General features: G+C 45.1%; 1 protein-coding gene across 1 annotated transcript; it reads right to left on the reverse strand.

Moving 5' to 3' along the window:
* Positions 1-4,226: 4,226 nt before the first annotated feature.
* Positions 4,227-18,231, reverse strand: Bst1 (bone marrow stromal cell antigen 1). Its single transcript, XM_038314609.1, has 9 exons — positions 18,053-18,231; positions 16,328-16,454; positions 15,167-15,302; positions 14,533-14,615; positions 11,064-11,140; positions 10,138-10,230; positions 9,229-9,315; positions 6,134-6,193; positions 4,227-4,343 (listed from the first exon to the last, which is right to left on the reverse strand). The coding sequence occupies exons 1-9, from the start codon at positions 18,229-18,231 to the stop codon at positions 4,238-4,240; spliced, it is 948 nt and encodes a 315-aa protein (XP_038170537.1). The 3' UTR covers positions 4,227-4,237.
* Between the last annotated feature and the right edge of the window lie 4,022 nt (positions 18,232-22,253).

Below are 22,253 nucleotides of genomic sequence, written 5' to 3' on the forward strand. Positions count from 1 at the left end.
TTATTCAGAGGTGGGTGAGGGGAGGCCACCTTACCTTATAAATACACTACTCACCTCATAAACTATCCTAAGACTTCTTGAAAATCCACACTGCCCAGCCCAGTGTGCCACTATACCCTTCAGACACCACCGTCTCCCACTCTCTCTCTGGAGTGTGAGATCTACCTTTTTTTTTTTTAGCTGTTATTTCTGAGCTGACTTCTTCATTGTGAGTACTGAGGTGAAGCCCTTGCCTGCTAACGGATAGACAACAAGCCGTGTTGAGAATGGGGTACTGAGAGAAGGCAGGCGAGGGACAGGTGTGGTTTAAGGGTGGTGGTGGCTCCCGCCTTTAATCCCAGCTCCCAGGAGGCAGAGACAGGCGGACCTCTGTGAGTTCGAGGCCAGCCTGGTCTGCAAATCAAGTTCCAGGACAGCCAGAGGTGCTATACAGAGAAACCATGTCTTAGAAAAACAAACAGTAACAACAAAAACAAGAACAAACAAACAAAACAAAAAGTATGGCCTTCTGGCTGGCACGTAGCTCAGTGGTAGAGTTGTAGGTTATGCAAGAGCAAGAAACTGAGTCTGTGTTAGACTGTCATCGTGGTGCTAGTGTTGCAGACACTTAAAAACACAAGCACGCATGAACACACACGGGGAAAGTGATACATTGCATAGGTTAACAGATAATAACGTTTATTTTTGGCCTTTCCTCCAATATTTCTATATTAAATTTTTTTCAAGTGGGCAGTGAACTTCATGTTCAGAAAAAGAAACCCTGCTTTTATTTTTAGAAAACAAAAAGCCTTTTTTCCTCACAGAATTCCAAAAGGCAGCATCTAATTAAGTCACAGGTTAGTTTTGCTGTGGGTGACTGTGCAAAGCCCCCTGTAACCCAGGCAACCTGAACGACCGGACACTATGTTCTCCAAACCAGCCTAAGAGACACCCCTTGGCGGCTACACCCCTGAGATCATTCTGAGGAGCTGTTTGGTCCCAAAGTAAATTGAGCCCTTTCTTTCTCTTTTGCCTGAGGCCAGTAGTCCTCAACATCCCCCCCCTCTCTCTCTTTCTCTCCCTCTCTCTCTCTCTGCTTCCTTCACACACAAAAAAATATCACACACTCCAAGTATTTTATTGAAATACAAAAATAAAAATAAATAAAGAAGAGTGTGGCTCACCATGCTTTTAAAACTGTCTCCTCCCATTCTTGGTTTCTTCCAACAAGGGAGACCCACGCCATGTGCTTTTTCTCAAAGTTTAGCTCATATACATAGCCGTTCTTTTATACAAACACTTACAGGTTGTCTACATTTCTCAGCCACAGCTAAGCCAGGGCTGCAAAGATGGGTAAGTCTTCAGTGAAGAACCAGTACGCAGTAAAGTCAGGCAAAGACATAAACAATGGTAAGACACTATAAAGGGACCCAGTTAGTGGATTTTTTCTCCATGTTTTATTTTTTTATATTTAAAAAATTTCCATCTTCTCCCCTCCTCCTCCCCCTTCCCTTCCCTCCCCTCCACCCATACCCCCCCCTCCAGGCCAAGGAGCCATCAGGGTTCCCTAGTTAGTGGATTTTTTGAAGGCAGAGGAGATAAGAGAAAGAGTGAAGAATAGCTGGATGGTGATGGCACACACTTTTAATTCCATCGCCCAGAAAACAGAGGTAGAGGGAGCTGAGTTCGAGGGCAGCATCGTCTACAGAGTGAGTTCCAGGACAGCCAGGGCTACACAGAGAAACCAAACAGAAAACCAAAAAAGCAAGCAAACAAACAAACAAAAAGCATGAAGACTACGAAGGCTCTAATGGGATGAAAGAAAATGGCATTAACGTTTTTCTAAAAATAAAAAATGGTTTTAGGTGAGAAGTGATATCCAATACATAAGCAGGGCATAATATCTGTCATATAAATGAAAATGAATGCAGAGAGAGAAGCATGTTCAAAGACCCAGAAGAAGGGAAAGTAAGTCAAATCTGGGCTATAGCAACGAAGTGAACTTAGTGATGTCACATTGGGCATGGCTTCTCTAAGAAGCATTTTACAATAAGCCATAGTGACTATATCACATGGAACTTCTGCCATGTAACAAGTCCCTGTTCCTCTACACTGCCTTGATTACCGTTTTCTTCACTCCTGAATCTGACCACGCTTGCCACTTCTATCTAAACTGTGACTCAGTCCCAGAGTGTCCTAGTATAGAAGGAGGGATCCATGGACCCACCAGGTGCCTGTATGTGTGCTGGGTATAGAAGCTGGAAGGCATGCTAGCTCCAGTCATGATGGCAGTGATGATGATAAAGGTGACTGTGGAGGTACCCGTCTTTTGACTACTACAACACAACTCAGGGAGCAGTTTCATAAAGAAACAAATTTTATTTGGGCTCAAGCACTCGGGGTGTCAGGTCCTAGCATCATGATACAAATTTTTCTGAGAGTCCCCAAGTATACATCCTATCATGGGGGGAACATGTATGAATCTATATTTCTATGTGATCTGTCTTAGTCATTTTTCAACTGCTGTAACAAAATACCATGACCAAGGCAACTTATAGAAAGAACAATTTTGAGGGGGCTTATAGTTTCAGAGGCTGAGTCTGTGACCATCATGGTGGGGAGTGTGGCAGCAGTCAGGCAGGTATGGCCCTGGAGAAACAGTTGAGAACTTACATCCTTGCACAAGTAGATGGCAGAGAGAGCTAACTGGGCTTGGCAGTGACATGGGCTTTTAAGACCTCAAAGCCCACACCCAGTGACTCACCTCCTCCAAAAATTCACACTTCCTAATCCTTCCCAAACAGTTCCAACAACTGATGACCAAATATTCAAATTCATGAGTCTATGGAGGTCATTCTCTTTCAAACCACCACATGGCCTTTCTCTCTTTCCTTAGAGAGTTATGGGGATTTAGTCATCAATGACCTACTGTAATCTACTTCCTAAAGTCTGAGCATAATAGTTGGATTCATTCCCCTTCTCTTAATATACTAACATAAAATTTTGAATCTTAAATTCCTGTGTGAGTACACGGAGAAAACCACAGCGAGTGGCAATGATCAAGTGGTCTGTTATCTCCTGACATTGGAGGGGACACCCCTGATGGAGCCTTCTGAAACAAATTTGTGTGTAGATTCCAAAGGGACAGAGTTAGGTAGAGATTGAGGAGGAATCAAGAGTCAGAGATGGAAAGCGGAGGAAGTTAGAAAACGATTATATAATTCACACACACACACACACACACACACACACACACACACACACAGTGGGAAGGGAGGGAGATAAAGAGATGGGGGAAGAGAGGGAAGGGGGAGAGGAAGAGGGAGGGAGAAAGGGGTAGAGACAGCCTAGGGAGAGTCTGAGGTTACCCTCTATAGTCCATCATCAGGAGACTGAATTGGGAACCTTGGACTTGGTCCTCCCCACTGCTTCTTTAATTTGGCCCCACCCCCATTCCTCATACATCCCTCCCACCCACCCTGGAATCCACTGCATTCCTCTTTCCCCATAGCTTTGGGGGAAAATCTGCATCTTTATCTTTCAGCATGTAACCTTTCGGTCTGGCTTCTTTCCCTTGGCACAGTACCATGTGTATGATTGCATGCATCACACTAGCCCCTTTGGATCCCTGAGTGGCATTTCCCAGGAGAGATGAGCCACGGTAATTCTAACTGTTCACCAGTCAGGTTATGGACATTACTTCTACTTGCTAAATGAATATTCCATTCTATGGATATCCAAAACCTTGGGTAGCTGGCCTCAATGGTTTTGTGTGTGTTTGACATTTTAGGCTGTTCCCTTATCATAAGTGGCTGTTAAATAGACATCTTTAAATACACATCTTTGCATAGCATCTATATATACTGTACATGTATCTGTAGCTCCTAATAAGCATGTATTGTGTCTTTTAAAACAGAAACATACAGAAAATAGAAAATACAGCTTCTTCCAAAAATATATTTAATTATATGAGATTTTATGACACTTCAGGTCTCCGTGTTTTGTATTATTATCAAAATAAGAAGCAGTAACTTTAATTCTGTAGCACATTTTGACTGGTAAGCAAGACTAGCTAAATGCCTTGTTTTTTTGGGTTTTTTTTTTTTTTTTTTTTGCATCAGAAGCATGAGTCTAACAGGATTACTGCCTGGCTACATTGTTTTCCTAGAAGAAAGTGTCTTTAGAGAGTGGGAGCCCTTGGCATAGGCAGGGTGGACGCAAGGCTGGGTTCCCTTAGAACGCTCTGGTGAATTTGTAGTCACACTTGAGAACTTGAAGTCAAAGCTACTAAGAGAGCAATGACAAGGCTGGCATCCCTTGTTGTGGAAAGAGCTGGGCTCTCCCTCCGCAGAGAGGCTGACGCTCTGAAAGGAATGAGGAAACAGAGACAGTGTTAGCATGTGACATCTGCTTTCAAAATCACGCAAGCACACGACAGAAATGTTTAAATAGAACAGAAAGTTCAGAAAGCCAGAAGTAAAAATTAATTTCCCTATTCCCAGAGAATCACAGATAATAATTTCAGTTGTCATTTCAAGAAAGCCACACACACACACACACACACACACACACACACACACACACACACAAACATGCACAGGCATGTACTCACACACATGCACACACACTAATGCACATGCACACGCACATACAAACACTCTCACACATCCCTCTATGTAAAAACACAGAATGCAATTTTCTTCCTTTGCCTGACTCCACCTCTTGGACAAAGTTTATGCTGGTTCACACGGAGTCAATTCATTTTTCCTTGTGTATGAATTCTTATTGTACGGATGTTCAAGAGTGTTAGCCAAGTTCCTTGTTGTGAATAGTGTAACATCAGAGTTTAACCGATTAAGAAAACCCTGTTCTGACTTTAAAATACCCAGCAGAGGCCTGACCAAATCCCATTTAAATTAAAGAAGGTCTGACCTTCGCAGTTTTTGAAACAGAAATTACTGAATTCTTTTCAACCAATTAAAATATAAACTTTTAAAGTTATAAAAAAGGAATCCCACCGCTCTGGACTAGTGGCCAGACAACTTCCTTAGGATGTGGGAGTCCCTTTTTTTAATTAGCCAAAGGATGGCTCCCTCTGCTGGACATTCACTACAGCTGCATTTCTGATTCAGTGCCTGTCCCTATTAGATTCATTCAAAATTGGTCCCTCCAACTTTTCTCGTTTTTTGCCTTAAAATAATTAACTAGATAATATCTGGATATATTCCATTTATTTTCAACAAAATTAAATAACAGGGCAAAAAGCAAGAAAGCATGAGGGCCTCCCTTCATCTTTTTGCACTTCTTACTTTGATATCGAGAAGTTACGGTTGGTGCTTTGGAGTTCACCTCCTCAGACCCCTGTCTCCTGTTTGCCCCATTACCAGCCACTAACGAAACATGCAGCTTTGTCCTCTTTGCACTATATTTCTGTGTCTATGCTAGAGTCTTGGTCTGGCCTATTTTGGAGTTAAAGGTGGCTGTAAAACACCACGGGGTGCTGGGGAACAAGCGCCAGTCCTTCAGCACAGCAGCTGGTACTCTTGACCACGGGAGCCATCTCTCTAGCCCTAACTTTTATTTTCTCAAAAAAATAACAGAAGCATCTCCAAGACATACTGTTAAGTGACAAAACAGCAAATCCCAGAGTCACATCTATAGTATCATTTATTATAACTAATCTAAGAGATCTACATCTGGTGTGTGTGTGTGCACGTCCATGAACATGTACACATGCATACATGGACCAGGACAGGAATGTCATAATCTACAAGGACACGCGAGAATATAGAAACAGTGGTCTATCTACTTTGAGTAAGGAAACTAAGTAGCATAGGAATCAAGAAAAAACAGTGTTCACTTCCTCGACCCTTTTGATAATTGCAAATTTTGCTTCAAGGGTGTATATTAACTTTGAAAAGCTAGGATTAAGAAGGAAAGTCTGCTGAAGTGTTGCTAGGCAAAGCATGGCGTTGAGCTGTCTGGGGGAGAGCTGGCTCGGCTTGTAAATGTGTGTGGAACTTGCACCCACCTAACTCAGAGATGGGGGGCGGCTACAGTGAAGAAACAACCTAATCTGCAGCGGGTGACTTAGGAGATACATGGAAAATCACGCTGCAGTTCGCCTGAGTTCCGACTGACGCCCTTGACTTACGAGCTCATGACACAGTCCGGGTGAGTGCTGTGGTCCACGCACATTAAGAACTTCACAGGTCTAAAGGGGAAAAACAGTCCTTAGGAGATTTCCCAAATAACTAACATTCACCCATTAAACATGTATGATTTGTCTGAAAAGCACTGGAAACACAAAATGTATCTCTGAAGATCCCACAAGCAACTCCTTTATAAACAATACTAGGTAGGCTGGAAGTGGTGCACACTTTTCATCCCAACACTAGGGAGGAAGGTAGAGGCAGGGAGATCTCTGTAAATCTGAGGCCAACCTGGTCTACATAGAGAAAGAGTCCCAGGGCAGCCAAGGCTGCACAGTTTGACCCTATCCCAACACCCTTCTTACAAAAGATAGCATTTATTAAGCTCTTACTAGGTATCAGATATTTTGATTGTGTATTTTATTCAGATTGTGTCATTCAATCATTCAACCATCCAGTGGAGTTGATCTTATTTTCAGCTGCAATTTGTTGCAGCTAAAACTGCCCACAATGATTCTCCCACGTTCTCACAACATGGGAAACGTCGTGAGTTAGCGCGCTAACCTCGAACCTTTTAGGTCATCCAGACCCTCTCTGCCTGCACATCCTTCTTCATTAGGAAAACCTTTCCAATGTGTACTTTGGACAGAAGGTTGGGCCTAAAACACATGAGGGATGATGGCCATGCTCTGGCTCCAGCAAAGAACACTCCGTTGCCTAGTACAACCAAGCCTGAAAATGGAAAGTTCTGGGGCACCCAGGAGGGAAGGCAAACAGCAAAGGAAATAGGAGCAGGCCACAGTGACACAGAAGCCTTGAATTACAAGGCAGGCTAAGGGAATGTCTCTATCCAGATGACTGGAAAGAGTCGAGAAAAGTGGGGGCCTTACACTGCCACTCAATGCCTGCCCTGCAATTTCCACTTAGACTCATCTACCCTTCAAGGAAGTCTACTGTACATACATACATTTTATTAGTGGTGGGTTTTGAGGTATCGCCTCACTATGCTGCCTAGGCTGGTCTTAAAACCCCTGCTGGGCTCTAGTCATCCTCCCACCTTGGCCTCATGGGTGCCTGGTACAACAGATGTGATCGGTCAATACATATTTATAAAAACCAAATGTAGCTGTCGTTGTCTTTTACCAAAGACAGTCACTGAATTTCATCGAGTCTGATCCAGTGTGGTATTAGCAGGTCCAACCAGGAGGAGCGAGTCTCTGTGGGTTGATAAGGCTCCACCAATCTCACCAAGGACCCTGATGTGAACTCCGGCTGACAAGGGACAAAAGGTGACTCCCCTGAATTCTGAGGGTTGTGAGACCCTCACCTACACTTATGTAGACCTTTGTGTGGTTAGCCTTTGCAGTTTTGCTTCTTTGCTCTCCAGGAGCAATTGAAAAACCTTAACAGAATAGCAGCCAGCAGGAGCTGAGTGAAGCTTGGAGTCCAGGAATCAGCAGCGAGCTGAAGTGGGGATCACAGGAGAGAGAAAGAAAAAGGCTGGGACCTAGAAGAGCTGTGATGGGGAGGAGGCTTCTGGGTCTGGCCTGACTGATACAGCATGGCCTGGTGCTTGGAGAAAGAGACTTTCTAGAGAGTTCTTGAGCCAGAGAAAAGAGGTGGTAACTCTGAAATCTGTAGCCACAACTGTCCCTATCTCTGAGCTGTAATATAGTAAGAATTGTCTATTTAGATGTCTTTCTAATAACAGTGCTTTGACTCATGAAGGAACATTAGTAGGGGGTGCTGGAGGATATATGCTTCAAGGCTACACCAAGTTGGGTTCAAAAACCAACTTTGACCATGCGTAATGACCTTGGACCGGTCATTTAACCTCTGTGACTCATCTAAAAACAGGCAAGCTTTATAGCTCAAAGACATATAAAACTAGTTCATGACACTATGAATCTAGCCAGTGATTATCACCGAAGCCGACAGGTGTACCCAAGAGGGAGTCTGGCGGACACCCAGGTGCCGGTTGTCGTCTTCATCCCTGAGGGCTGCAGCAGACTGAACTTGATCATGCAACATTGTATGTAAATCTGTAATTTTCCTGTATGTGGGTCAGATGTCCAGAAGAGTGTATTTGCTTAGTTTTACTCTTGAAAGTGGATGATGGACAGCACCTAAGCTTTGCATTTGTGTGAGCATGAGCAACAATGAGCAAAAGGGAGCCTGGAACAGGGATGGCATGACCACACATCCAGAGGTGTCGGTCTGTTGGAAGAATAATAGAGCTCTTACAACTCTAGGAAGACGGAAGCAGCAAGGTGATGGTGTTGGGCAATCAAACTCCTGGTGCCTTTTCCACCCAGCACACCGTTAGCGTTTAAGAAAGCCTGCCAGGGTTGAGCGCGCGAGCCCCTGGAAAACCATTAGGCTTGAACGCTTAAGAGCTGAGGCGGCGGTGGTGCACACATTTACTTTCAGCACCCAGGAAGCAGAGGAAGGCGGAGTTCAGGGTCACCCTGGTCTACAAAGTGAGTTCCAAGACAGCCAGGGCTATATAGAGAAACCCTGTCTTAGAGAGAGAAAGAGAGAGAGAGAGAGAGAGAGAGAGAGAGAGAGAGAGAGAGAGAGAGAGAGAGAGAGAGAGAGAGAGAGAGAGAGAGAGAGAGAGAGACAGAGACAGACAGAGACAGAGAGAGTGGAGATAGGTTAGAGAGGAATGGGGAGGGGGATTCTGGGTTGTCTGTAGGAAGGCCCTCGATGACACCTGAGGCAAAACATACAAAGTGTGGGTCACAGTGTCTCAACACTTAGTAGCTGTTATGATTTTTCATAGTATCTATGGTCAAGACCCATCTATCAAGCACGCATCTCAGTAGCTTGTGTCCTGTGATCTAAGATATGGAAACCACAGCCCTTGGTCTCCAATTTCATCACGCATCCACCGAGGCTGGATAATAGTAAATTATAAATTTCTGCTTTTAGCATCCCCCAACTGTCCTTAAAAGGGACTCAGAAAGGTTCTCCCTGCCCACACATCCACAGGCAACCCAGAAGTGGCAACCCTGGCCTTTGGTGCGGTTTCCTGCAAAACTAACCCTTCGAATCGCTTTACTCTTTCAAAGTGGTTATACATAGCGCCACCTACCGGTAGTCATCGATACAAGTGTGCTGGAACCCCAGGGCCTCCAGTCTGTCTTCCAGGATTTTCACACTGCCTTCGCCACAGGATTCCCTAAAACACAGACCAATGTATCTTTTTAAAAAACAGATTAAAGAAGGAGGAAAACGTAGTAGTTTCAGTGTCAACCAGAGATCTTTCGGCCACTCTCTGATGTATTTCTCTCAAAGGGAACAAGGAAAAGCTTCTGGTTCGGGAGCTGTGGCTTCTGGGAAACCTACACAGTCAAGCAGAGTGATGAGGCCACAGGGTTTGGCAATATTCCCCTCCATGCAGCATCAGAGCTCTGAAGAATCTGGCCCAGCTCGCCTCTGAAGTTTCCGCATGGGCATAAAACTGGTTGTGGCCTCATCGCCAGGCTTCTGAAGCAAACGGCACTATGTAAACCGCAGGGTAGAAATGTTTGCAAACCGGGAGCCAAGAAAGTGGGGAAGTTATCTTAGAGTGCTTGGCAGAGGTGTTCATTCACGAAAAAAAGAATGAGTTCCACCCTTGCTTATATATAAACTCAGGTAGTTTCTGCGAAGTTTTGGTCCTCACCGCTTAGCCAGCACCTAGTTGCAAATGTGGTTGCTCCGTGGAGAGCAAAGGCTTCGCCACAGAGCCCTGTGTTGATTTTGAAAACCCTGGTGAGGGTATTGAGCATTCAGGAAAAAAGAAACTGGCTTTGATCTTCAGGGATTCCTAAGAAACTCCCACGCCACTCATGGGGGTACACTGGCATTCCCGACAGTCAGCCTTCGTTACCAGCCACATTAGAGACAGAAGGCTGGCAGGTCCCTAAGGCTAAGTGCAAAGGGGCCCTGATTAGATCATAGCCAAGCAAAGCAAGATCTCACAGCTACCATAGCTACCACCCCAGTCCCCACAACTTACACAATGGGTCCCCCAACTTCATGCATGACCCAGATCTCAATTCTTGTGATTTTATCCTTTTGTAAGTATGGGATTTCAAAATCTGCAAAAAACCTGGAAGACAGGGAAGACATGGATTTTTTTTCTTTGTTCTTCCACGGGGTTGAATGTGTACATGCTAGACAAGCCCTGTCTCCAGTCTAGATCATTTCAAGTCTTAACACAGCACGATCACTCTCCATTTGGGATGCTAGTTTATTTAGATATTAATTATTTTAAACGTTTCTAGGAAAGTCGGGTGTGGTGGCGCACACCTTTGAACCCAGCACTAGTAAAGTAGAGGTAAGTGGATCTTTTTTGAGATTGAGGCCAGTCTGGTCTACTTAGTGAATTCCAGGACAACCAGGGCTATTCAGAGAGACCCCATCTCCCCTCCCTCCAAAACGGTATCTAGGGTTCCTTTTACATTTTGTGTACATGCCCATGTTTATGTGTGTGAGGGAGCACATGTATGTGTGTATGTGCATATGGAAGCCAGAGGACAAAACTGGGTGCTGTCCAGTCTCTCTGGCCTGGAACTGTTCAAGTCACTAAGCTGGAGCAGAGAGTCCCAGAGGTCCACCTGTCTCTGTCACCCCAGGACTTGGATTACAAATGTGTCTTCACCCCTGGATTTTTCACCTGGGTTCTAGGGATCAGACAGAGTCCCTCGTGTTTGCCAGGCAAGCACAACCGCTGAGCTCTCTCCCTCCGGCTGCTCTTCTTACCTCTACATTTGAAGCCTCGCTCGTGACTTTGCAACTCTCAATGGTTTAATTGTAGAGACCCGGCTCTAATTACCACATTTACCACATCACTCAACTGTTTCTCTTTACCTGACTTTACAAAAGCAAGCGTTAAATTGGGACTGGGATGATTTTCTGGTCCTTGGGTCCTGCAGTTCTTACCCTTTCACGGGATAGGCTCCTTTGGGCTCTGAGCCATTCAGCATGACATTGATCACCCCAGAACTGTCTCTTGAATACTGCAAGAAGAAATGCATTTTTGAGGAAATGAAGTGATAGCTCGTGTGTGTGTGTGTTTGTGTGCGTGTGTGTGTGCGCGCGCGCATGTGTGTGCGTGTGCGTGTGTGTGTGTGTGCTTTTAAAGCAGCTTTAGATTTTTTTAAAAAATGAAGTTCTCAGTGGGGGGAGCATTGGCATTTTACAAGGCTAGAAGAGATGCAGATGGTTCCATTTGGAGAAGCAAATTACCTTGAAAGTCCCTACTTGTAGTCCCCTACTCAGTAATCCCACATTTCGCATCTTAGCCTAAGGATATGATACGGAATGCATGGTATCCTGTCAGCTGGGCTGAGCGGACATGACAGACTCCACACTGCAGCGGCTTCACAGGAAGGTTCGCTTTATGTTCCCACTGGACATTCAAGCTCTTGGTGGATTAGCACTTGGTGTTCTCGCTATGAGGATGCCACCACACCTGCAAAGTTGTTAACTGCCAGGGAAAGAGAAGAGCTGGTGGCCTGGCCTACGAGTCACAAACGTCAATCTCACTCACATCTCATTGGTCCATGCAAGTCACATGTAAATAACTGGAGCAGTACAAGCCACAGGTGCAGAAAGTAAGCCAGCTGTCTTTGGTAAACAATACAGAGTCCCACCACAAGCACTGCACACAAGCAAGCACACTGTGGCATGGTTCGCAAGACCAAAACATGCTCACCAGCTTGGCACTGTAAGGGACTGGTGTACGGTTCCCACTACGTACCAACATAAAACCAATGTCTGGATTATTAACATGTCACTATCAAGAATCTACAGAGGTTATGCAATATCATAGGAAGTGTTTACATTCAAGCAAAGTGCGAGATTACATGAACAGAAGATGTGCTTTGCTCTAATATAATTGGGTGAGGCTGAGGGTGTAGCTCAGACGTGCTGACATGCAATAGGCCTCGAGGTCCATTTCTGGTATCAATAAATAAACAATTAAATAAGTGGGTGTCTAGGTAGTCTTGTTCCCAGAGCTCTAGTTCAGCACACGTAATTTTCTTCTTAAATGATTGTTCTAGAATAAAGGGTAGGTGGTGGTGGATTCCGTGTCACTGAGCCTCACAGGACAGGTTTGCTCACTAATAAGAGCACACCCTGATACCATGTGCTCCGAAGCAGAGGGACGTTTTGTGCCTTTTGTCTCCAGCTGCTCCCGAAAGATACGAACAGTAGGAGTTAGGTCTTCAGATGCTGACATCTGTAACCTCTGTGTTAAAGGGTAGGTAACATTTGGGTGTCAGGAACATCACGGGTGATCTCGCTTGTCTTTCTCTGCCTTGTCATTTTCTATCATGAGCAGGGACAGCATTGACAGTGGGGAAAAACCTGCAAAGAGTGTGGGAACGCAGGCAGCAAAGGTATAGCCAACAGTGGCTGAAGCTTCAGTCTCTGAAGCTGGAGAGCCTGCTTGCAAATCCTGGTTCACTGGCTTATTATGATTTTAAACTGTTGCAAAGTCTGTTGCACTCTTTGTTTTTTTTTTTTTTAAAAAAAAACTTATTTATTTATTATGTGTACAACATTCTGCTTCCATGTATGCCCACACACCAGAAGAGGGCGCCAGGTCTCATTACAGATGGTTGTGAGCCATCATGTGGTTGCTGGGAATTGAACTCAGGACCTCTAGAAGAGCAGTCAGTGCTCTTAACCCCTGAGCCATCTCTCCAGCCCCTGTTGCACTTTTTGTAATGAATGTCCCAAGTCTGAATAAACAGCTACCTCAAAGGATTGATTGATGTAAAGACGAAATGTTTAAAGTCATGGGTGTAGCTCATGAGAGGACCTTTGTTGGATATGTACCAAGCCCCAAGTTTGATCCCCAGCACCACAAATAATAATAATAACAACAATATTTATTGACTACTTATGAGGTCAAGTCGTGTTGTTACTATACTGGATTGGCTTTGCTCCTGCTTCAACCACCTAGTATTTTCTAAGGGCTTAAAAATTAGAGGGACTGATACTAGTTTCCAATAATAAAACCCAGTACTAGTTTCCAATAATAAAATCCACTTTAAAGTTATGTAGGTTCACGGTGGCATGTACTATGATTTTTTTTTCTGTGTGTGTTTTGTTTGTTTGCTTGCTTTTGAGACAGGGTTTCTTTGCGTAGCCTTGACTGCCCCAGAACAAGCTCTGTAGACCAGGCTGGCTCCAACTCACAGAAATCTGCCTCTACCCAGCTCAAATGCAGCTTTAGTACCTATTTACAGGGTTCTCTCTCTTTTCTTATGATTTATTTATTTTTCTTTCATGTGCATTGGTATTTTGCCTGCGTGTATGTGTGAGGGTGTCAGATTGACTAGGGGTGGAGGTACAGACAGCTGTGAGCTGTTGGGAGGGTGCTGGGACTTGAGCTTGGGTCCTCTAGGAAAGTTGCCGGTGCTCTTAACTGCCGAGCCATCTCTCCAGCCCCTTTCAGTTCTTTTACAGACTCTGTCAATAGGACACCTCTATAGGGGTGTTAAGCCTTCCAGTCTCCAATAAGAAACTTGGGCAGCTACTGGAGCCTGTATTTCAGATGAAGCCCCGGGGAAGCAGGAACAAACACTGCTCACACTGGATCTGGCAGGAGCACACAGTGCTCCGCATGAGGCCTTGTGCTTTGCAGGGGGTCCTTTGCTTAGCCCTGGTAGAAGGTCCACCCAATCAGTGGACCCAGTGAACACCGGGAGAGCAAAGTAGACAGTGGCGATGGGTGGCAAGGACACATCACTTCTGAAAGAGGAGTAGCAGAAGTACCCTGTCCTTCACTTGCTTCTTGATCAGCGTGATTGGCAGTTATTCATCAGCACTTAGCTATAGACTGAATTCTCGTTATTTCTAATCTTTATTCCAATGCTTGAGGCAGGGAATGTAAGCTATATATGACATCATTTTTTATAGCTACTGACAGCCACCATCAACTCTATGGCAATATCCTCTGAAATACCTTAGGAACATTTCTGTGGCGCCAGCTTATTGAGAACCTACCGGCTCTTCTCCCGTTAATGATACTCTGTGGACATCTCTGATACCCACATCTAAGTCTATGTGCCCCAGGCTCTTCTGTAAAGTAGAGATTGCTCCCATTTTGCACAGCACTATGAAGTATCACGACTTTGAAGCACTGCACACAATCGCGGTGCGCCAGGAATGCTGACAACGCACTATCCCCGTGTATAGCTAATGCTTGCCAAACGTTTTTCTCTGTACCAGCCACTGCATTAAGTATTTTATCTCCTTAAACCCTCACATCTTTGTGGGGCAGGGAAAAGGAGTCAGGACAGTGGAAAGGAAGATTTGTCGAGATGAGGTAACAGCCTGGGATCCAGTTCATAGAATCCACGCATGTTCCACCCTCGCTCGCCCTTCCCAGGGTTACCTGCATGGATGCCCTTTTCCAATAAGAGTCCACGGCATTGTTTTCACAGTCTTCCGATGTGGGGCAGGACTGGTAATCAAGCCCTGGGAGGAAAAGTATGCAAATGCATTTCATATTGGAAATGCATTACTGTAAAGTATTTGCTAACTCCATATTTGGTATGGGTTCAGAACAATGCGTACAATCCATTTACTGTCTCAAGCCTCATTTTCCCCTCTGGGAAATAAAGAAATGAAAGTAGAGTCCTGCTGGATTAGACTCATAAACTCTGAGGTCAGATTGTGAGACTACACGGCTTACTGGATTGTACATTCCTAAGAAGTTTCCTTAATCAAGCCATGCCTCAGTTTCCACACTTGCCAAATTAGGGATAATGATAGCATTATATAGGACAATGTGTGAATTCTGGAATCAATGTGTCTAAATACATGTAACAGCTTACAGCAAAGGTAAGGGCACTCTACCCATTATTATTATCCATTACTATAGATGTCACCTATCTCAGAGAGGATTTGGGAAGAATTACAACAACATAATTACATAATTACAAACATATATGAAAATAAGCAGCATCAAATGTAAATTTGCAGGTAGAGGGGCCCTTACTTTCTGGCGATGTATGCAAAAGTCTTACCAGGGGCATTTTCCTGTCGACACCAGCTCAGGAAATCTCCAACCTTGCCATACAGAACATCACAGAGGGGCATAAAGCGACGTGTGTTCTCTGCAAAGCTGGTAACCAGTAGGTGGTTATTCTCCCAGAACAGCGACTGGTGAGGCACAGCCAGGAGTGGGAATGGGAAAGAAAATGAAAACATGTTGCAGTTGTCACCAAGACAAATCAGCACCCATTCCTCATGGAAGACAAATCAGCACCCGTTCCTGGTGGAACTGGGACCTGCTGTCAGCCTCTGCTTTCTTTCTCCTTGTCACTACTGCCTGTTTGAAGGGTGCTACCTCACTCCTCCCTGTACTGCACACACATATAGACCAGTGCTTCTCAACCTTCCCAATGCTTCTGCCCTTTAATACAGTTCCACATGTTATAGCGACCCCCATGTGTAAAATTAATTTCATTTTGCTACTTTGTAACTGCAATTTCGCTACTGTTAGGAATCGTAATGTAAATGTATTTTGGAGACAGAAGTTTGTGGAACGGGTTGCAGCCCACAGTTGAGAACCACTGACATAGACGGTAATGACATATTATCCCAGTAGTCTAAGATACGTGTACCATTGGTAAGACCCCTGCATTAAAAAGGATTAAGGGATCAGGGCTGGGAGCCTAGCTCTGACCCATGCTTTGACCTATGCTAGCTGTGTGATTCTGAACACGGCGTTTCATCTCCCTGTGCCTTGGTTTGGAACATAAAAAGCAGAAGCTTTAGCCTCGAGCTGTAGCTGTGGTTAAGACAGCATGCTATCATGTGATGCCCTCCCTAGAATGCACAGTGCTTCAAAACGCCTCACTCTTTACAGCACACCGGGCTCCTTCCAGGGTAAATCACATCTTCATCCAGAACAGGTAACAATATTCCTGGCGGCTGTCTCATCTAGTCCTCAGTAGTCCAGTGTCTTCTACTGGAAGGGCTATAAGAACTGTCTTTTACTTGGTATCTCTATCCCTTAATACAACACCAGGAACGCAGATTTATTGAGTTTATCAACTAGTTCACTAAACCTTGGAGAGCACAATTTTAAATTATACATCTGCTTTTTATCAACAAAGAAACAGAAAAATGCAGCATAAACTTAAACATTAGTTCTTGGTCGTATCTGAGGTACTTGTCCTTACCTTGTCTCTAGGAAGGGAGTGCCTGGAGAGGTTAATGAAGAGGTCATAGTCCGAGGGACGCACAGAGCAGGGGTCTTTGTCTAGCACAGCCTTGAAGGCCTCCCAGATGGCTGTGCAGTTTTGGTGCCTGTGCAAAAGTGTCAGTCAGGACTGCGGAGACACTTCAGAAGGTAAGGCTCTTGTGGTGGGAGCATGCGCACCTGAACTCAACGACCCCAACTCCCACCGCTCCTGTCCATGTGTGGCTGCCTGTACCTCTAACCCCAGCATTGCATGAGGCAGAGACAGGAGCATGACCAAGGCTTGCTGTCTGCCAGACTAGCTCTAACTTTGGGACCAGACGCTGATAGAGTCAGAAAATTACAGAGCAGGACACCCAGTGTTCCCCTCTGGCCTCTGTGTGGGCACAGGGACAACACACACACACACACACACACACACACACACACACACACACACTGCAAGTTACAAAGAGAAAACCCAAAAGGCACCACAAGGCACTGTGAAGCATTTCCACTGTGAGAGGAAAAGCAGAGATCTCTAGTTCTAAGTAATTTATTTTTTTCCCCAGGCTCACAGCACAGGCAGAAAAGGGCCCAGAGGGAAGCATAGCTATAAACTGACAATTTCTTTCCTTTTCTTTTTTGTTTTGTGTTTTTGTTTGTTTGGCTTTGGTGGGGTTTGTTGTTGCCACTTTGTATTTTTGAAACAGGGTTTCTCTGAGTAGCCTTGGCTATCCTAGAACTCACTCTGTAGACCAGGCTAGCCCTGAACTCAGAGCTCTGCCTGCCTCTGCCTCCTGAGGGCTGGGATTAAAGGCAGAAGGTGACAATTTCAATAAACTGTGCAGACACAAGAGTGGGGCCCATTGTTCAGGTCCCCGAGGGTGGGTCTCTGGATCCAGGAGGCCCAGTCAGGAGGAAGACAGAAGTGGATGGAAGGCAAGTGTTGGGAGTGGCTTCTTCTGCCTCAGCAGGAGGTGCTCCAGGGGCAGTTTCACTCCTGAGGTACAAACCACCTTTCGAAATCACTTCCTATGCAATGGTCATTTTTTCTTCCCCGGTGTGAGAGATGACTATCCCCACTCCTTAGTTCTCTCCCTCTCTCTTTCTCCCTCCCACTCGTCCTCCCTCTCCACTGAAACGCATAACAATTAAATACAAGTGGCACGAGAAAGGGACATTATATCAACTCCAAAAGCGGGTCCAAAGGAGGAAAACATTTCAGTAGGACGCACAATGTGCGCAAGACAGAGAAAACCAGAGTCCTCTAGCTGTTCATCCTAATGACGTTCGGCGGCTCCCTCTCCATCCCCTTTCTTCTTCAGTTCAGACAAACACTAAACTTGGGGCATCCTCTGGCAAAAGACACCTCGTGAAGGGGCCCTAAAGGAGATGGGAGTTTGAAGGACGTGAGGGTTTCAGGCACAAGGAGGACCTGAAGTTCCCAAAGGGCGCGGACTTCAGCAGTTGCTAGAGCCGTCTGTTAGCTGGCGAGAACAGACACTCAAATTCACCTCTAGACTGGTGTTTGTGCTGGCGCGCACACCTCTCTCATCTCTACACCCGCAGGAGTGCCTCATCTGCACTCTCCTCCTGGGCCTGGAGATCCCATCCACTCAGGCCTCTATCTCCGAGAATTACTTACATAGAGACCCACAAGTTCCCCTGCCTGACTTTCCAAAGCCCCTCTATCTTCCTTTTCACTTTCTAACTTAGCGCTCACCCGGGCTGGAGGCTCAGCAGTGTGGTGTATTCTGCACAGCGACCCAGGAAGATGCTTTGCAAATGCGGCGTGGTGCCGGCCCCGCTCCACCGCGCTGTGACAGCTCTCGCCCCCAGCAGTAGTGAGAGCAGCAGGGACAGCCACAGCCACAGAGACAACGCGCATCCCTGGGCAGCCATCGAGCCGACTGATTCCACCAGTCGGCGACCTCCTGGGCTCCTCCCATTTTCTCTCCTGGGGCGGAGGCCGTTCCCCTTAGATAACCACTAGGTGGAAACTCATCCTAACAACGCTGCTCCTGCCCCCCCCCCCAACCCCATTCCCTTTCCTCTTCTGTTCCAACAAACACTAAACGTGAGGCACCTCCAGGAGGGGTCCCAAAGGACATGGGGGTTTGAAGGGCGTGCAGGTTTCATACATAAGAGGAAAAAACGTTTCTGGTTTACATGGCAACACCCTTGACAGATGTCCTTTTTCCCAAGGGCCAAACATGGGTGAATTTTGTTTGTTTTCAGGACACACACGCCACACACACACACACACACACACACACACACACACACAGAGAGAGAGAGAGAGAGAGAGAGAGAGAGAGAGAGAGAGAGAGAGAGAGAGAGAGAGAGAGAGAGAGAGAGAGAGATCATCCATATGTAAGCACCGAGCAACTTAAACTCAGTTCCCGTTCACACTGTCTTTCCTACCTGGGTTTATAATTACCTTCGGTTTCTAGATGAGGAAACTTGGAAAAGTTAACTTCTCAGCCAGCTCAGTTCCACTCCCAGGTAACCCTAAAGACAGTCTAGAGAGCTGGAGAGAAGAGATTTCCACGTGGAGTGCCAAGTCCTCTGACCTTACTTCAAAAACAGCTGCGAACTCAGACTGTTGGAACAGTACTGAATACACCTGAGAGATGTGTGTGTGTGTGTGTGTGTGTGTGTGCGCGCGCGCGCGCGCAAGCACCCGCGCATGCAAGCACACGTACATGTATGTGTAATTTTATTTGAATCCCTTTTTGTTGTACCCAAACCCTATATTCTCCCATCTAGCTTTTCCTTAAGCAGAAGGTCACAGTCCAATGACAAGTATTTTCAGTTCTCCAGCATCCGTCCATCCGTTCTCTCCTTCCAGTTTGCTCCCATAGTTCTAAACAGGTGTATGGGTTGTCTCTACGTAGTTTTGCTTTGGATATCATCTTCTGGCTTTCTACTGTGGAAAAGTAGGTGGTATCACCTCCCTCCTTCCCCATCCCTTGCCCCATCCATTCGTTTTTACCTTTCATCCTCCCAGCAAGGTGTTATCACAGCTCTGTCATACTGCATTATTATGAACTTGTGAACATTATTCATGGCTGAGTGTATAGCATTTTATTTCCTTAGTGCCAAGAGGTAGAGAATGACTTTTCCTGAACTCATTTTTCCCTACCGTGGGTTGGTATTCTATGCTTCAATGTGCAAGGAGGTCACGGTCCACACTCTGTAAGTCTTGCAAATTTTCTCACTCAAAACCAACAGTCATCATCCTTTTTTGGGAATATCCTGTTTCCTGCTCCAAGATGAGTATGCTGCTTTAGGCTGTGTGACTGTCTTCCCAGTGAGCCCTCCCTCTAGGCTGTGTCATGCACTCTCCTCTCTAGATCTCTCTAGGAAACACAATTTCTCGTGGCTTCTTGAGAAGATACTAGGAAGTCTCCACGATTTTTGCATAACAGAAAATATTACGATTTTTACACATCTGATTGAGAATTGAATATGTAGAATTTTAAATTAGAAATGATTTCCCTTCAAAGTCTGAGAACCATTTTCCTTTTATTTATCTTCCATCTCCTGCCCCAGTAGTTTGGGGGATTTTTTTTTACCATGTGGAGTTTGAGTTTTCAGAGATGAATTTGGGGGATGGTTTTTACTCAGTGTCTCTGTAACCAGCAGAACCATTCACTATTTTGCTTATTATTTAGTTATTCACCTGGTTATTTATTATTAATTTATGGTACTAATGGAATTGAACCTTAGACACCACTCATACTAGGCAAATACTCTAACCTTGAGCTATATTCCTAGCCTTCTTTTTGCTTTTTATTTTGAGACACAAGGTCTCACCAGGTTACCTCCACTGGTCTTCAAAGCACTGTGTCGCCTGGGTAGGTCCCAAACTAACTTGGCAGATGCACAGAGGCTTCTCAGGCTTAGAAAGGAAGGAAACAGATACTTCTCCAGAGAAACCATAAATAAAAGGTTCTCAGATCTTTAGCTGAGTAAGACTCACTCTGGATTTCAGACATCAAAAAGAGAGGATGACTATGGTGTGTGTGTATTCCACTAAATTAATAAATATGCCACCAATAGAGATTGCATACAGATTTTGCACCCCAAACTGTCTTTCTGTCCCTTTCCCCTTCAGAACAGAAACAAGGATATTCCACTTAGATGGTCTCAGTCAGACCATGAAGAGCACCCCTCTCCAACTGACATGACATTAGAGAAGAATTTAGTCAGTCAAAAATATTTTTCCTGCTGGGCGGTGGTGGCGCACTCCTTTAATCTCAGCACTCGGGAGGCAGAGGCAGGCGGATCTCTGTGAGTTCGAGGCCAGCCTGGTCTACAAGAGCTAGTTCCAGGACAGGCTCTAAAAAAGCTGCAGAGAAACCCTGTCTCGAAAAAACAAAAAAAAATATTTTTCCTGACCCCAAACTGTACTAACAAATACTGAAAATATTTGAGTAACTGTTATACAGTCAGGAAGACTTTTCAAGAACAAGAGAGAGAGAAAAAGGCTTAAATTGCCTTCAATATTAATAAAAATATGAATATCAAAGATAAAGGCTCAACAAGAAGTGAAGAGCGTAACAAACTCTCTAACATCTTGGATATATCTAAGTTAGCATGAACTGTAGAAATACAAATATTAAAAGTACTGTGAGAGAGGCCCTGAGTAAACTGAGGCCCTGGAAGACAAGAGGTTCATGTTATACAGTGACAGAAAGTTGAGATGGATTTTTTTCTACAATTATACAGGAAACACTTTGTATTTAAAGATTTTGTGTAATTACTTTAGATTTCCAAGACAAGCACTGAAGGTAAGGTTCCCTGCTGCCTAATGAAGTGTAAAATGAAAAAGAAAAAAACTACTAAAAACAGAATCAGGACTGATGACTTAGGGGATTTTAAGCCTGCCCAGACTGTGAAAGATGCTGAAATTGAGGTCTACCACGAGGAATACACACTTTGGGGAGCAAAAAGAAGACAGTTGTGTGGCTGGGCATTATTATTTGGAAATACATATTTAAAACATTTTAAACTGTGGTAAGATATACATAGAATTTATCTTTTTAGCTATCTTTAAGTATGAGCATCATTATCTTAGTGCTTGGTAAGTGTGGTGGTATGAATAGATACGGCCCCCATTGACTCATGTGTTTGGTGCTTGGCCCATAAGGAGAGGCATGATTAGGAGATGTGACCTTCTTGGAGTAGGTGCATCCTTGTTGGAGGAAGTGTGTCATGTGGAGGTGGGCTTTGAGGTCTCATATATGCTCAAGCCATAGCCAGTGTTTCAGTTCACTTCCTGTTGCCTGTGGATCAAGGTATAGAACTCTCAGCTCCTTCTCCAGCACCATGTCCTGCCATGATGATAATGGGTCAAACCTCTAAAACTACTGTAAGCCTGTAAGCCAATTCCAATTAAATGTTTTCCTTTATAAGAAATAAGAGTTGCTGTGGTCATGGTGTCTCTTCCCAGCAATAGAAACCCTAACTAAGACAGGAAGGAAAAAAGAAAAAAGAAACCTGACCCACATAGGCCCATCTGGCACCACCAGACCTGGGTAGGTGGAAGATGCCCACTGGCTCACTGGGTGCTGCTGGGCCTGGGTGAGTGGAGATACCCACAGGCCCACCTGCTGCTGTGAAGCCTAGAGAGGTAGAGGACACCTGAGATGCTCCCATCCACAGCCCTGTGGTGTGGGCCCAGCATGAGAGACACTGAAGAGGCCCCCACCCACAGTCACGCAGTGCAGGTAGAGCAGAAGACACCCGAGATATCCCTGCCTGTAGCCATGCTGCAGGTGGGGAGGGCACCACTCCAATAAACATGTACATGGAGAAATGGTAGAGAAAGAGAAACAGAATGACTTGTGCACAATGGAGAGAGGCAGAGCTGGAGATGCAAGGGATGTGAGCAGCTTATGCTGCCACCTGAGGCCACA

This window comes from Arvicola amphibius, chromosome 1 (assembly GCF_903992535.2).
Source record: "Arvicola amphibius chromosome 1, mArvAmp1.2, whole genome shotgun sequence".
NCBI lineage: Eukaryota > Metazoa > Chordata > Mammalia > Rodentia > Cricetidae > Arvicola > Arvicola amphibius.

Coding starts and splice junctions, on each gene's coding strand:
- Bst1 (XM_038314609.1), bottom strand. CDS start 18,231: ATGGCTGCCCAGGGATGCGCGTTGTCTCTGTGGCTGTGGCTGTCCCTG. Junction 16,455..18,052: donor CTGCTGAGCCTCCAGCCCGG/GTGAGCGCTAAG, acceptor ACTTTTGCACAG/GCACCAAAACTGCACAGCCA. Junction 4,344..6,133: donor CCGGACTGTGTCATGAGCTC/GTAAGTCAAGGG, acceptor CATTCCTTTCAG/AGCGTCAGCCTCTCTGCGGA.